The 17,003-nt window shown below is 40.6% G+C and overlaps 1 protein-coding gene across 1 annotated transcript in view; it reads right to left on the reverse strand.

Annotated features, from left to right (window-relative positions):
• The window catches only part of LOC115162092 (rho GTPase-activating protein 5), a 75,361-nt gene that overhangs the window by 3,044 nt on the left and 55,314 nt on the right, over window positions 1-17,003 (reverse strand). Inside the window, exons 5-6 of the mRNA XM_029713053.1 lie at window positions 9,705-9,836; window positions 116-221 (exon numbers count right to left, since the gene is read on the reverse strand). Of these exons, the coding sequence (XP_029568913.1) occupies window positions 116-221; window positions 9,705-9,836 (238 nt within the window). The remainder of the gene's footprint in view (window positions 1-115; window positions 222-9,704; window positions 9,837-17,003) is intronic.

Genomic DNA, 17,003 nt, shown 5'->3' on the forward strand with positions numbered 1-17,003 from the left:
CAAACATCATGTATACTTTGCAGCTTACTTCAGACATACTTCAAATGGCACCCAGTATCAGTCAGCTGAAGGCCTGAGACTGTTTCTGATCTAGGGTCACAGGGTTGTCTCTTACCTGTTCAGGTGAGTGATGACGTATTTAAACACCTCGTAGTTCACTGCAGGGAACTTCCTCACTATTTCTTTCAGCACTTGGAGTCTTTCTATGTGGTCCACAATTTCTGAAAGCAGGAGGAGGAGAACAGAGTTAGCTTTTTACTCATTCCTTCCCTTGGGAGAAGAAGGAAAAATGAAAGGAGTATCATGAAGCCAACAGGGCTGCCAATGACCTCCCACACAAGAAACACATTCAAACACTAGCTAGACCTTCAGCAGATACAACACCAGCCCACTAGGTTGACAGTACTACATACCAAAATACATAGTCCATGAGCCGGACCCCCAGATTGGGGCTGTCGGTATCATCTGGGGGCACAATGTCTCATAGTGATTTCCTTGTCACTCTTTCTCTAATTAATAACAGCATCAATATGCACTCCTGTTGGATGAGTAGGAATAACTCCACGTAAGATTGCCAAGTAATAAGAGACGTAGGGACAAACCATGCATTAGGACGTCAACTTATTTAACATATCATCTACAGTGAGGGGGAAAAGTATTTGATACCCTGCTGATTTTGTACGTTTGCCCACTGACAAAGAAATGATCAGTCTATAATTGTAATGGTAGGTTTATTTGAACAGTGAGAGACAGAATAACAACAAAAAAATCCAGAAAAACGCATGTCAAAATTGTTATAAATTGATTTGCATTTTAATGAGGGAAATAAGTATTTGACCCCTCTGCAAAACATGACTTAGTACTTGGTGGCAAAACCTTTGTTGGCAATAACAGAGGTCAGACGTTTCTTGTAGTTGGCCACCAGGTTTGCACACATCTCAGGAGGGATTTTGTCCCACTCCTCTTTGCAGATCTTCTCCAAGTCATTAAGGTTTCGAGGCTGACGTTTGGCAACTCGAACCTTCAGCTCCCTTCACAGATTTTCTATGGGATTAAGGTCTGGAGACTGGCTTGGCCACTCCAGGACGTTAATGTGCTTCTTCTTGAGCCACTCCTTTGTTGCCTTGGCCATGTGTTTTGGGTCATTGTCATGCTGGAATACCCATCCACGACCCATTTTCAATGCCCTGGCTGAGGGAAGGAGGTTCTCACGCAAGATTTGACGGTACATGGCCCCGTCCATCGTCCCTTTGATGCGGTGAAGTTGTCCTGTCCCCTTAGTAGAAAAACACCCCCAAAGCATAATGTTTCCACCTCCATGTTTGACGGTGGGGATGGTGTTCTTGGGGTCATAGGCAGCATTCCTCCTCCTCCAAACATGGCGAGTTGAGTTGATGCCAAAGAGCTCCATTTTGGTCTCATCTGACCACAACACTTTCACCCAGTTGTCCTCTGAATCATTCAGATGTTCATTGGCAAACTTCAGACGGGCATGTATATGTGCTTTCTTGAGCAGGGGGACCTTGCGGGTGCTGCAGGATTTCAGTCCTTCACGGCGTAGTGTGTTACCAATTGTTTTCTTGGTGACTACGGTCCCAGCTGCCTTGAGATCATTGACAAGATCCTCCCGTGTAGTTATGGGCTGATTCCTCACCGTTCTCATGACCATTGCAACTCCACGAGGTGAGATATTGCATGGAGCCCCAGGCCGAGGGAGATTGACAGTTCTTTTGTGTTTCTTCCATTTGCGAATAATCGCACCAACTGTTGTCACCTTCTCACCAAGCTGCTTGGCGATGGTCTTGTAGCCCATTCCAGCCTTGTGTAGGTCTACAATCTTGTCCCTGACATCCTTGGAGAGCTCTTTGGTCTTGGCCATGGTGGAGAGTTTGGAATCTGATTGATTGATTGCTTCTGTGGACAGGTGTCTTTTATACAGGTAACAAACTGAGATTAGGAGCACTCCCTTTAAGAGTGTGCTCCTAATCTCAGCTCGTTACCTGTATAAAAGACACCTGGGAGCCAGAAAACTTTCTGATTGAGAGGGGGTCAAATACTTATTTCCCTCATTAAAATGCTAATCAATTTATAACATTTTTGACATGCGTTTTTCTGGATTCTTTTGTTTTTATTCTGTCTCTCACTGTTCAAATAAACCTACCATTAAAATTATAGACTTATAATTTCTTTGTCAGTGGGCAAACGTACAAAATCAGCAGGGGATCAAATACTTTTTTCCCTCACTGTAATATTAGACCAATCAGATACACTTTATCACAGCCTGTCAATTAACTCTGACCAAGGTGCTATTGTGGAGGTCAACCGGCCCAGACTACTGGGCTAATCAATAGTTAGAACGTCATGAGAGGAATATGAGTGTTTGTGTTACGTGTCCCAGAGCAGAGCACTGGGCACCAAGGCTGGCGTGGGCCTGAGACTAACGCTGCATCCCAAATGGCAACCTATTTCCTTTATAGTGCACTACTTTGACCAAAGTACTACACTCCATAGGGAATAGGGTCGTATTTGGGACATAGTCTGAGACTTGGAGGTCCTAGTCCAAACACCTCCACATTACGCTGCTTACAGAATGACAATTTCTACAGAGCTGCTCCAAACTCTGAGAGACAAGTTCCAGGACTCTCCCTCTCTGTCTGTCTCCTTCCTTCCCTCCATCCAGGGGACAGTAGATGGAGGCCTATTTCTGGGACATTAATCTGCAGCAGTGAGCCAGAGAGGAGGCCGACAGCTGGGTTGGTTTCAACACTGATCCAGGATCACATGACTCCAGCTCGGAGATCATACAGAACCACACAGGCTGGGGCCTCCAGCGACTGGGAAACTCATGGGGCGGCGTCGTCCGGGTTAGGGGAGGGTTTGGCCGGCAGGGATGTCCTTGTCCAATCACACTCTAGCGACTCCTGTGGCGGGCCGGGCGCAGTGCATGCTGACACGGTCACCAGGTGTACGGTGTTTCCTCCGACACATTGGTGCGGCTGGTTTCCGGGTTAAGTGGGCATTGTGTCAAGAAGCAGTGCGGCTTGGTTGGGTCATGTTTCAGAGGACGCATGGCTGTCGACCTTCACCTCTCCCAAGTCCGTACGGGAGTTGCAGCGATGTGACAAGACCGTAACTACCAATTATATACCACGAAATTGGGGAGAAAAAGGGGGTAAAAAAAATATATAAAAATTAAACACACAGGTGTGTCCCAAATGGCACCCTATTCCCTATATGGTGCATTATCCTATGGGCCCTGGTAAAAGTAGTGCACTACATAGGGAAAAGGGTGTCATTTGGGACACAGATAGCCAGGCAGGCAGAGGGAAAAAGATGCAGATGCATGAAAATCGTTTGGCATCCTTGGGCAGGAATTTGTCTTTCAGGAAGACGACTGTATCTTGTATACACACCTGTGATGTAACTTAAAGGTGTGAATTATAACTGGGGTTGGAATGTTAATGCAGGCTTGCAGTTCTACAGCAAAAACACAGAGAGAAGTGTGTATACATACAGAGAGAGAGAGGTGTGTATACATACAGAGAGAGAGAAGTGTGTATACATACAGAGAGAGAGAGAAGTGTGTATACATACAGAGAGAGAAAAGTATGTATACATACAGAGAGAGAAGTGTGTATACATACAGAGAGAGAAGTGTGTATACATACAGAGAGAGAAGAGTGTATACATACAGAGAGAGAAGAGTGTATACATACAGAGAGAGAAGAGTGTATACATACAGAGAGAGGTGTGTATACATACAGAGAAAAGTGTGTATTCATATAGCGAGAGAAAAGTGTGTATACATACAGAGAGAGAAAAGTGTGTATACATACAGAGAGAGAGAGAGTGAAGTGTGTATACATACACAGAGAGGGAGTGAAGTGTGTATACATACAGAGAGAGAGAGGTGTGTATACATACAGAGAGAGAAAAGTGTGTATACATACACAGAGAGAGAGAGAAGTGTGTATACATACAGAGAGAGAGAAGTGTGTATACATACACAGAGAGAGAGAGAAGTGTGTAAACATACAGAGAGAGAAAAGTGTGTATACATACAGAGAAAGAAAAGTGTGTATACATACATACAGAGAGAGAAGTGTGAATACATACAGAGAGAGAGAGAAGTGTGTATACATACAGAGAGAGAGAGTGAAGTGTGTATACATACATACATACAGAGAGAGAGAAGTGTGCATACATACAGAGAGAGAGAGAGAGAGAGAAGTGTGCATACATACAGAGAGAGAGAGGTGTGTATACATACAGAGAGAGAGAAGTGTATATACATACAGAGAGAAAAGTGTATATACATACAGAGAGAAAAGTGTGTATACATACAGAGAGAGAAGTGTGTATACATACACAGAGAGAGAGAAAAGTGTGTATACATACAGAGAGAGAGAAGTGTGTATACATACACAGAGAGAGAGAGAAGTGTGTAAACATACAGAGAGAGAAAAGTGTGTATACATACAGAGAAAGAAAAGTGTGTATACATACAGAGAGAGAAAAGTGTGTATACATACAGAGAGAGAGAGAGTGAAGTGTGTATACATACACAGAGAGAGAGTGAAGTGTGTATACATACAGAGAGAGAGAGAGGTGTGTATACATACAGAGAGAGAGAAAAGTGTGTATACATACAGAGAGAGAGAGAAAAGTGTGTAAACATACAGAGAGAAAAGTGTGTATACATAGAGAGAGAAGTGTGTATACATACAGAGAGAAGTGTGTATACATACAGAGAGAGAAAAGTGTGTATACATACAGAGAGAGAGAGAGAAGTGTGTATACATACAGAGAGAGAGAGAGAGAGAGCTATTTATACATATATAAAGAGAGAAGTGTGTATACATACAGAGAGAGAGAAAGAGAGAGAGAGAGAGAGAGAGAAGTGTGTATACATTCATACATACAGAGAGAGAGAGAGGTGTGTATACATACATACATACAGAGAGAGAAGTGCGTATATATACATATATACATACAGAGAGAAAAGTGTGTATACATACAGAGAGAGAAAAGTATGTAAACAAACAGAGAGAGAAAAGTATGTAAACAAACAGAGAGAGAGAAGTGTGTATACATACAGAGAGAGAAGTGTGTATACATACAGAGCGAGAAGTGTGTATTCATACAGAGAGAGAAAAGTGTGTATGCATACAGAGAGAAAAGTTTGTATTCATATAGAGAGAGAAAAAAGTGTGTATACATACAGAGAGAAGTGTGTATACATACAGACAGAGAGAGAAGTGTGTATACATACAGAGAGAGTGAAGTGTGTATACATACAGAGAGAGAAAAGTGTGTATACATACAGAGAGAGAGAAGTGTGTATACATACAGAGAGAGAGAAGTGTGTATACATACAGAGAGAGAAGTGTGTATACATACAGAGAGAGAAGTGTGTATACATACAGAGAGAAGTGTGAATACATACAGAGAGAGAAGTGTGTATACATACAGAGAGAGAGAGAAGTGTGTATACATACAGAGAGAGAGAAGTGTGTATACATACAGAGAGAGAGAAGTGTGTATACATACAGAGAGAGAAGTGTGTATACATACAGAGAGAGAAAGGTGACTGACTGGTACTAAGAAAGGCACTATGAGGGGCATGGAGGAAACGGCATAAACAGGGAATAAAGGCCTGTTCAAACAAAACGTGTAACTAAAGACAAAAGCTTTCAGATGGGGGAGGAGGGGACAGAGCTAATCCTAATTTATATAAAATATATACAGTGCATTCAGACTGGGGCGAAAAATTAAACACACAGGTGTGTCCCAAATGGCACCCTATTCCCTATATGGTGCATTATCCTATGGGCCCTGGTAAAAGTAGTGCACTACATAGGGAAAAGGGTGTCATTTGGGACACAGATAGCCAGGCAGGCAGAGGGAAAAAGATGCAGATGCATGAAAATCGTTTGGCATCCTTGGGCAGGAATTTGTCTTTCAGGAAGACGACTGTATCTTGTATACACACCTGTGATGTAACTTAAAGGTGTGAATTATAACTGGGGTTGGAATGTTAATGCAGGCTTGCAGTTCTACAGCAAAAACACAGAGAGAAGTGTGTATACATACAGAGAGAGAGAGGTGTGTATACATACAGAGAGAGAGAAGTGTGTATACATACAGAGAGAGAGAGAAGTGTGTATACATACAGAGAGAGAAAAGTATGTATACATACAGAGAGAGAAGTGTGTATACATACAGAGAGAGAAGTGTGTATACATACAGAGAGAGAAGAGTGTATACATACAGAGAGAGAAGAGTGTATACATACAGAGAGAGAAGAGTGTATACATACAGAGAGAGGTGTGTATACATACAGAGAAAAGTGTGTATTCATACAGCGAGAGAAAAGTGTGTATACATACAGAGAGAGAAAAGTGTGTATACATACAGAGAGAGAGAGAGTGAAGTGTGTATACATACACAGAGAGGGAGTGAAGTGTGTATACATACAGAGAGAGAGAGGTGTGTATACATACAGAGAGAGAAAAGTGTGTATACATACACAGAGAGAGAGAGAAGTGTGTATACATACAGAGAGAGAGAAGTGTGTATACATACACAGAGAGAGAGAGAAGTGTGTAAACATACAGAGAGAGAAAAGTGTGTATACATACAAAGAAAGAAAAGTGTGTATACATACAGAGAGAGAAAAGTGTGTATACATACATACAGAGAGAGAGAAGTGTGAATACATACAGAGAGAGAGAGAAGTGTGTATACATACAGAGAGAGAGAGTGAAGTGTGTATACATACATACATACAGAGAGAGAGAAGTGTGCATACATACAGAGAGAGAGAGAGAGAGAGAAGTGTGCATACATACAGAGAGAGAGAGGTGTGTATACATACAGAGAGAGAGAAGTGTATATACATACAGAGAGAAAAGTGTATATACATACAGAGAGAAAAGTGTGTATACATACAGAGAGAGAAGTGTGTATACATACACAGAGAGAGAGAAAAGTGTGTATACATACAGAGAGAGAGAAGTGTGTATACATACACAGAGAGAGAGAGAAGTGTGTAAACATACAGAGAGAGAAAAGTGTGTATACATACAGAGAAAGAAAAGTGTGTATACATACAGAGAGAGAAAAGTGTGTATACATACAGAGAGAGAGAGAGTGAAGTGTGTATACATACACAGAGAGAGAGTGAAGTGTGTATACATACAGAGAGAGAGAGAGGTGTGTATACATACAGAGAGAGAGAAAAGTGTGTATACATACAGAGAGAGAGAGAAAAGTGTGTAAACATACAGAGAGAAAAGTGTGTATACATAGAGAGAGAAGTGTGTATACATACAGAGAGAAGTGTGTATACATACAGAGAGAGAAAAGTGTGTATACATACAGAGAGAGAGAGAGAAGTGTGTATACATACAGAGAGAGAGAGAGAGAGAGCTATTTATACATATATAAAGAGAGAAGTGTGTATACATACAGAGAGAGAGAGAGAGAGAGAGAGAGAGAGAGAGAGAGAGAAGTGTGTATACATTCATACATACAGAGAGAGAGAGAGGTGTGTATACATACATACAGAGAGAGAAGTGCGTATATATACATATATACATACAGAGAGAAAAGTGTGTATACATACAGAGAGAGAAAAGTATGTAAACAAACAGAGAGAGAAAAGTATGTAAACAAACAGAGAGAGAGAAGTGTGTATACATACAGAGAGAGAAGTGTGTATACATACAGAGAGAGAAGTGTGTATTCATACAGAGAGAGAAAAGTGTGTATGCATACAGAGAGAAAAGTTTGTATTCATATAGAGAGAGAAAAAAGTGTGTATACATACAGAGAGAAGTGTGTATACATACAGACAGAGAGAGAAGTGTGTATACATACAGAGAGAGTGAAGTGTGTATACATACAGAGAGAGAAAAGTGTGTATACATACAGAGAGAGAGAAGTGTGTATACATACAGAGAGAGAGAAGTGTGTATACATACAGAGAGAGAAGTGTGTATACATACAGAGAGAGAAGTGTGTATACATACAGAGAGAAGTGTGAATACATACAGAGAGAGAAGTGTGTATACATACAGAGAGAGAGAGAAGTGTGTATACATACAGAGAGAGAGAAGTGTGTATACATACAGAGAGAGAGAAGTGTGTATACATACAGAGAGAGAAGTGTGTATACATACAGAGAGAGAAAGGTGACTGACTGGTACTAAGAAAGGCACTATGAGGGGCATGGAGGAAACGGCATAAACAGGGAATAAAGGCCTGTTCAAACAAAACGTGTAACTAAAGACAAAAGCTTTCAGATGGGGGGAGGAGGGGACAGAGCTAATCCTAATTTATATAAAATATATACAGTGCATTCAGACTGGGGCGAAGGTTCACCTTCCAACAAGACAACGACCCTAAGCACCAGCCAAGACAATGCAGGAGTGACTTCGGGACAAATCTCTGAATGTCCTTGAGTGGCCCAGCCAGAGTCCGGACTTGAATCCGATCGAAAATCTCTGGAGAGACCTGAAAATAGCTGTGCAGCAACGCTCCCCATCTAACCTGACTGTGCTTGAGAGGATCAACAGAGAAGAATTGGAGAAACTCCCCAAATACAGGTGTGCCAAGCTTGTAGCGTCATACCCAAGAAGACTCGAGGCTGTACTTTCTGCCAAAGGTGCTTCAACAAAGTACTGAGTAAAGGGTCTGAGTTCTTCTGTAAATGTGATATTAGTGTTGCCATTCCCACGGCCTCCACAGTGGATCAGCCCACTCAGACAGGCTCCAATCACACAGGTGTCTTGTACACCATTCATTTGATTAGATTTTTTTTGATAATGCTTGACTAAAGAAATCTCGGTCGACCAACAGCATATCGATTAAACAATCGACCAATCGACTAAATGTGGTCAGCCCTACAGTAAAATAAACAACACAGAAATTAACCGAGCAGGAAAAGGACAAGGACAGACTGGGGCACTGTAAAGTAAAATAGCTTCTATTTAGCAGTACTTTAGAGAGAGAGAGAGAGAGAGAGAGACAGAGAGAGAGAGAGAGAGAGAGGGAGGGAGAGAGGCAGAGATAGAGAGAGAGATAGAGGGGGAGAGAGAGGGAGATAGAGAGAGAGAGACAGAGAGAGAGAGAGAGAGAGAGAGAGAGAGCGAGCGAGGGAGAGGGAGGGAGGGAGAGAGGCAGAGATAGAGAGAGAGATAGAGGGGGAGAGAGGGAGATAGAGGGAGATAGAGAGAGGGACATAGAGACAGGGGGAGAGGGAGAGAGGGAGAGAGAGGGAGATAGAGAGAGATAGAGAGAGGGACATAGAGACAGGGGAGAGGGAGAGAGAGGGAGATAGAAGAGAGACAGAGATAGAGAACTGGTTGAACCCCTCTTCTCTAGCTGCTGTGTGTGATTTTAGGGGGAGATCTGAGGCGCTGGGTGTCAACCCTCTCCACAGCTGGTAGTTAGTGAGTTAGGACACTGGCCTCTACAGACCAGACATGGGTTGATATAAGACGTTTTTTCTTTCAATAGCATTTTGTTGAGCCTGCCTGAGAATGCCAGATGGGCAGGGTTTGTACTGCCACTGTTGGGAGTATTGCACTGGGCAAGCTTAACCAAGCGTAGCTAAAAGCATTTCAAAGAGACACAATACTATCTGAACCCAGGTCAGCCCTCCAGAGAATGTGTAGCTAACAGTACAGTATAGTACTCACTGGCTGCCTCAAGCAGCTCTGGGTGCAGGGTGTAGGGGATGAGAGGGTCAGGTAGGTCAGAAAAAAAGGCCTTCAGAGCCCCCGCCACAGCATTCACAGCCACATCCATCACTATCAGGTCCATACTGTGGTCTGTAGGGAGAGAGAAAGGGGGACAGGGTTAGATTGGGGGGGGGTACAGAGACAGAGAGGGGAGAGAGTAAGAGGGAGAGAGAGGGGAGAGTAAGAGGGAGGGAGGGAGCGAGTAAGAGGGAGAGAGAGAGAGGAGAGGGAAGAGAGTAAAGGGAGAGAGAGAGGACAGGGAAGAGAGTAAAGGGAGAGAGTAAAGGGAGAGCGAGGGGAGAGAGTAAAGGGAGAGAGAGAAGAGAGGGAAGAGAGTAAAGGGAGAGAGTAAAGGGAGAGAGAGAGGAGAGGGAAGAGAGTAAAGGGAGAGAGAGAAGAGAGGGAAGAGAGTAAAGGGAGAGAGAGAAGAGAAGGAAGAGAGTAAAGGGGAGAGAGTAAAGGGAGAGAGAGAGGAGAGGGAAGAGAGTAAAGGGAGAGAGTAAAGGGAGAGAGAGAGGAGAGGGAAGAGAGTAAAGGGAGAGCGAGGGGAGAGTGTAAAGGGAGGGGAGAGAGTGAGAGAGAGGGGAGAGAGTAAGAGGGAGAGAGGGGGTAGAGAGTAAGAGGGAGAGAGAGGGGGGAGAGAGAGGGGAGAGAGTGAGAGAGAGGGGAGAGAGTAAGAGGGAGAGAGGGGGTAGAGAGTAAGAGGGAGAGAGAGGGGGGAGAGAGAGGGGAGAGAGTGAGAGAGAGGGGAGAGAGTAAGAGGGAGAGAGGGGGTAGAGAGTAAGAGGGAGAGAGAGGGGGGAGAGAGAGTAAGAGGGAGAGAGGGGGTAGAGAGTAAGAGGGAGAGAGAGGGGGGAGAGAGAGGGGAGAGAGTGAGAGAGAGGGGAGAGAGTAAGAGGGGAGAGAGGGGGAGAGAGAGGGGAGAGAGAGGGGAGAAAGTAAGAGGGGAGAGAGAGGGAGAGAGAGGGTAAAGAGTAAGAGGGGAGAGAGTAAGAGGGGAGAGAGTAAGAGGGGAGAGAGTAAGAGGGGAGAGAGGGGGAGAGTAAGAGGGGAGAGAGAGGGAGAGAGAGGGTAAAGAGTAAGAGGGGGGAGAGAGAGGGGAGAAAGTAAGAGGGGAGAGAGGGGGGAGAGTAAGAGGGGAGAGAGTAAGAGGGGAGAGAGAGGGGAGAAAGTAAGAGGGGAGAGAGAGGGTAAAGAGTAAGAGGGGAGAGAGAGGGAGAGAGTAAGAGGGAGAGAGAGGAAAGAGTAAGAGGGGAGAGAGAGGGAGAGAGTAAGAGGGGAGAGAGGGGGAAAGCGAGAAGGAGAGCGGGAAGAGTAAGATGGAGAGAGAGTTGGTGAGAGAGTAAGATAAAGAGTGGTGAGAGGAGGAATAGGCTGAGCGAGAACGAGCTGTGAGAGCAGGACAGGGCCTAAGATGAACTGACAGCTGTCAGAGTAGATCTCACTCCCAGAGAACGGAAAGGAAAAGAGAGGGAGAAAAATGCACTTAATTCCCCAAATTCCTGTGGTGAAAGAAGTGAGAGAGTGAGTGAGAGAGAGTGAGAAAGAGAAAGAGAGAGTGAGAAAGAGAGAAGGCAGATTGATGCCCGTAGTGGCTCTTTTCGGTAAACAGTGTCTCGTGGATAGGAAGTCATTTGGCCACTCGATGGAAGGAAGATTTTCCACCCAGCCCCTTTGCACAGCTCGATGGCTCCCCCCAGGGAAATATAGCCAACCAGTGAGCTTACGCAGTAATTCAATTCCAGGCAAAATAAAATAACATACAATTGATTGCTTGTGTAAGTCAAGCTATAAGGCAAATTGGAGTCATTTTGACTTGGTCCGGGCGTTTATAGAGACCATATTTACTGCACTACACCACTAACAGTATTTATAACTTCTAAATGTATAACAAGCGAGGGAGGGAGGGAAGGATCTCTATGCAGCTGAGTGGAGATTATATCCATGTCCAAATTATATTATAGGACATACCCAGACCTCCCCATTGGCAGGTTAATACAATCAGCCATCCCCTGTATGTTATAAGACTCCCATTCACAGTAATTCATATATATTTGTGCCTGAATTTAAACAGTTAGGAGGGAAAGTCCTTGGGAGGAGTCATTATTGGTTTTCCCAACCAATCACTTTCGCTCTCTGACATCTTACTGAACCAGTGGGATCCTGTTCAGTTTCGAAAAAAGAAGAAGAAAAGTGAGCTTGTAAAGATAATAAGGAAAACAGAGAGCTTGTAAAGATAATAAGGAAAACAGAGAGCTTGTAAAGATAATAAGGAAAACAGAGAGCTTGTAAAGATAATAAGGAAAACAGAGAGCTTGTAAAGATAATAAGGAAAACAGAGAGCTTGTAAAGATAATAAGGAAAACAGAGAGCTTGTAAAGATAATAAGGAAAACAGAGAGCTTGTAAAAGATAATAAGGAAAACAGAGAGCTTGTAAAGATAATAAGGAAAACAGAGAGCTTGTAAAGATAATAAGGAAAACAGAGAGCTTGTAAAGATAATAAGGAAAACAGAGAGCTTGTAAAGATAATAAGGAAAACAGAGAGCTTGTAGAGATAATAAGGAAAACAGAGAGCTTGTGTCACGTCCTGACCATGGTAAGCTGTTATTTCCTATGGTAGAGTAGGTCAGGGTGTGACAGGGGGGTTTATTCTATGTGTTCTATTTCTATGTTCTTAGGTTCTAGTTTTTGTATTTCTATGATGGTTTGTTTGGGATGATCTCCCATGAGAGGCAGCTGGTCCTCGTTGTCTCTAATTGGAGATCATACTTAAGTAGGGGTTTTTCTTCCTGGGTTTTGTGGGTGATTCTTTTTGAGTAGTGTTTGTTTCTCCTCTGCGTCACGGTTTGTTGTTGTGTCTATTCAGTTATTTGATGTATCGCATAGTTTCACAGAGTAAATAAAATGTGGAACGACACACACACTGCACTTTGGTCTGTTTCTTCCTACGACAATCGTGACAGCTTGAAAAGATAATAAGGAAAACAGAGAGCTTGTAAAGATAATAAGGAAAACAGAGAGCTTGTAAAGATAATAAGGAAAACAGAGAGCTTGGAGAGATAATAAGGAAAACAGAGAGCTTGTAAAGATAATAAGGAAAACACTGAGCTTCTAAAGATAATAAGGCAAACAGAGAACTTGGAGAGATAATAAGGAAAACAGAGAGCTTGTAAAGATAATAAGGAAAACAGAGAGCTGGTAAAGATAATAAGGAAAACAGAGAGCTGGGAGAGATAATAAGGAAAACAGAGAGCTTGTAAAGATAATAAGGAAAACAGAGAGCTTGTAAAGATAATAAGGAAAACACTGAGCTAGTAAAGATAATAAGGAAAACAGAGAGCTTGGAGAGATAATAAGGAAAACAGAGAGCTTGTAAAGATAATAAGGAAAACAGTGAGCTTGTAAAGATAATGAGGAAAACAGAGAGCTTGGAGAGATAATAAGGAAAACAGGGCTCTTGTAAAGATAATAAGGAAAACAGAGAGCTTGTAAAGATAATAAGGAAAACAGAGAGCTTGTAAAGATAATAAGGAAAACAGAGAGCTTGTAAAGACAATAAGGAAAACAGAGAGCTTGTAAAGATAATAAGGAAAACACTGAGCTAGTAAAGATAATAAGGAAAACAGAGAGCTTGTAAAGATAATAAGGAAAACAGAGAGCTTGTAAAAATAATAAGGAAAACAGTGAGCTTGTAAAGATAATAAGGAAAACAGAGAGCTTGGAGAGATAATAAGGAAAACAGAGAGCTTGTAAAGATAATAAGGAAAACAGAGAGCTGGTAAAGATAATAAGGAAAACAGAGAGCTTGGAGAGATAATAAGGAAAACACTGAGCTTCTAAAGATAATAAGGCAAACAGAGAGCTTGGAGAGATAATAAGGAAAACAGAGAGCTTGTAAAGATAATAAGGAAAACAGAGAGCTGGTAAAGATAATAAGGAAAACAGAGAGCTTGGAGAGATAATAAGGAAAACAGAGAGCTTGTAAAGATAATAAGGAAAACAGAGAGCTTGTAAAGATAATAAGGAAAACACTGAGCTAGTAAAGATAATAAGGAAAACAGAGAGCTTGGAGAGATAATAAGGAAAACAGAGAGCTTGTAAAGATAATAAGGAAAACAGTGAGCTTGTAAAGATAATGAGGAAAACAGAGAGCTTGTAAAGACAATAAGGAAAACAGAGAGCTTGTAAAGATAAAAAGGAAAACAGAGAGCTAGTAAAGACAATAAGGAAAACAGAGAGCTTGTAAAGACAATAAGGAAAACAGAGAGCTTGTAAAGATAATAAGGAAAACAGAGAGCTTGTAAAGATAATAAGAAAAACACTGAGCTTGTAAAGATAATAAGGAAAACAGAGAGCTTGTAAAGATAATAAGGAAAACAGAGAGCTTGGAGAGATAATAAGGAAAACACTGAGCTTGTAAAGACAATAAGGAAAACAAGAGAGCTTGTAAAGATAATAAGGAAAACAGAGAGCTTGTAAAGATAATAAGGAAAACAGAGAGCTAGTAAAGATAAAACAGTGAGCTTGTAAAGATAATAAGGAAAACAGAGAGCTTGTAAAGATAATAAGGAAAACAGTGAGCTTGTAAAGACAATAAGGAAAACAGAGAGCTTAGAGAGATAATAAAGAAAACAGAGAGCTTGTAAAGATAATAAGGAAAACAGAGAGCTTGTAAAGATAAAACAGGGATCTTGTAAAGATAATAAGGAAAACAGGGATCTTGTAAAGATAATGAGGAAAACAGAGAGCTTGTAAAGATAATAAGGAAAACAGAGAGCTTGTAAAGATAATAAGGAAAACAGAGAGCTTGTAAAGATAATAAGGAAAATAGAGAGCTTGTAAAGATAAAACAGGGATCTTGTAAAGATAATAAGGAAAACAGGGATCTTGTAAAGATAATGAGGAAAACAGAGAGCTTGTAAAGATAATAAGGAAAACAGAGAGCTTGTAAAGATAAAACAGGGATCTTGTAAAGATAATAAGGAAAACAGAGAGCTTGTAAAGATAATAAGGAAAACAGGGATCTTGTAAAGATAATAAGGAAAACAGAGAGCTTGTAAAGATAATAAGGAAAACAGAGAGCTTGTAAAGATAATAAGGAAAACAGAGAGCTTGTAAAGACAATAAGGAAAACAGAGAGCTTGTAAAGATAATAAGGAAAACACTGAGCTAGTAAAGATAATAAGGAAAACAGAGAGCTTGTAAAGATAATAAGGAAAACAGAGAGCTTGTAAAAATAATAAGGAAAACCGTGAGCTTGTAAAGATAATAAGGAAAACAGAGAGCTTGTAAAGATAATAAGGAAAACAGAGAGCTTGGAGAGATAATAAGGAAAACAGAGAGCTTGTAAAGATAATAAGGAAAACAGAGAGCTGGTAAAGATAATAAGGAAAACAGAGAGCTTGGAGAGATAATAAGGAAAACACTGAGCTTCTAAAGATAATAAGGCAAACAGAGAGCTTGGAGAGATAATAAGGAAAACAGAGAGCTTGTAAAGATAATAAGGAAAACAGAGAGCTGGTAAAGATAATAAGGAAAACAGAGAGCTTGGAGAGATAATAAGGAAAACAGAGAGCTTGTAAAGATAATAAGGAAAACAGAGAGCTTGTAAAGATAATAAGGAAAACACTGAGCTAGTAAAGATAATAAGGAAAACAGAGAGCTTGGAGAGATAATAAGGAAAACAGAGAGCTTGTAAAGATAATAAGGAAAACAGTGAGCTTGTAAAGATAATGAGGAAAACAGAGAGCTTGTAAAGACAATAAGGAAAACAGAGAGCTTGTAAAGATAAAAAGGAAAACAGAGAGCTAGTAAAGACAATAAGGAAAACAGAGAGCTTGTAAAGACAATAAGGAAAACAGAGAGCTTGTAAAGATAATAAGGAAAACAGAGAGCTTGTAAAGATAATAAGAAAAAAACTGAGCTTGTAAAGATAATAAGGAAAACAGAGAGCTTGTAAAGATAATAAGGAAAACAGAGAGCTTGGAGAGATAATAAGGAAAACACTGAGCTTGTAAAGACAATAAGGAAAACAAGAGAGCTTGTAAAGATAATAAGGAAAACAGAGAGCTTGTAAAGATAATAAGGAAAACAGAGAGCTAGTAAAAATAAAACAGTGAGCTTGTAAAGATAATAAGGAAAACAGAGAGCTTGTAAAGATAATAAGGAAAACAGTGAGCTTGTAAAGACAATAAGGAAAACAGAGAGCTTGGAGAGATAATAAAGAAAACAGAGAGCTTGTAAAGATAATAAGGAAAACAGAGAGCTTGTAAAGATAAAACAGGGATCTTGTAAAGATAATAAGGAAAACAGGGATCTGTAAAGATAATGAGGAAAACAGAGAGCTTGTAAAGATAATAAGGAAAACAGAGAGCTTGTAAAGATAATAAGGAAAACAGAGAGCTTGTAAAGATAATAAGGAAAAAAGAGAGCTTGTAAAGATAAAACAGGGATCTTGTAAAGATAATAAGGAAAACAGGGATCTTGTAAAGATAATGAGGAAAAACAGAGAGCTTGTAAAGATAATAAGGAAAACAGAGAGCTTGTAAAGATAAAACAGGGATCTTGTAAAGATAATAAGGAAAACAGGGATCTTGTAAAGATAATAAGGAAAACAGAGAGCTTGTAAAGACAATAAGGAAAACAGAGAGCTTGTAAAGATAATAAGGAAAACAGAGAGCTTGTAAAGACAATAAGGAAAACAGAGAGCTTGGAGAGATAATAAGGAAAACAGAGAGCTTGTAAAGATAATAAGGAAAATAGAGAGCTTGTAAAGATAAAACAGGGATCTTGTAAAGATAATAAGGAAAACAGAGAGCTTGTAAAGATAAAACAGGGATCTTGTAAAGATAATAAGGAAAACAGGGATCTTGTAAAGATAATGAGGAAAACAGAGAGCTTGTAAAGATAATAAGGAAAACAGAGAACTTGTAAAGATAATAAGGAAAACAGAGAGCTTGTAAAGATAATAAGGAAAACAGAGAACTTGTAAAGATAAAACAGGGATCTTGTAAAGATAATAAGGAAAACAGGGATCTTGTAAAGATAATGAGGAAAACAGAGAGCTTGTAAAGATAATAAGGAAAACAGTGAGCTTGTAAAGATAATGAGGAAAACAGAGAGCTTGTGAAGATAATAAGGAAAGCAGAGAGCTAGTAAAGACAATAAGGAAAACAGAGAGCTTGTGAAGATAATAAGGAAAACAGAGAGCTGGTAAAGATAATAAGGAAAACAGAGAGCTTGTAAAGATAATAAG

Source organism: Salmo trutta, chromosome 25 (genome assembly GCF_901001165.1).
Source record: "Salmo trutta chromosome 25, fSalTru1.1, whole genome shotgun sequence".
NCBI lineage: Eukaryota > Metazoa > Chordata > Actinopteri > Salmoniformes > Salmonidae > Salmo > Salmo trutta.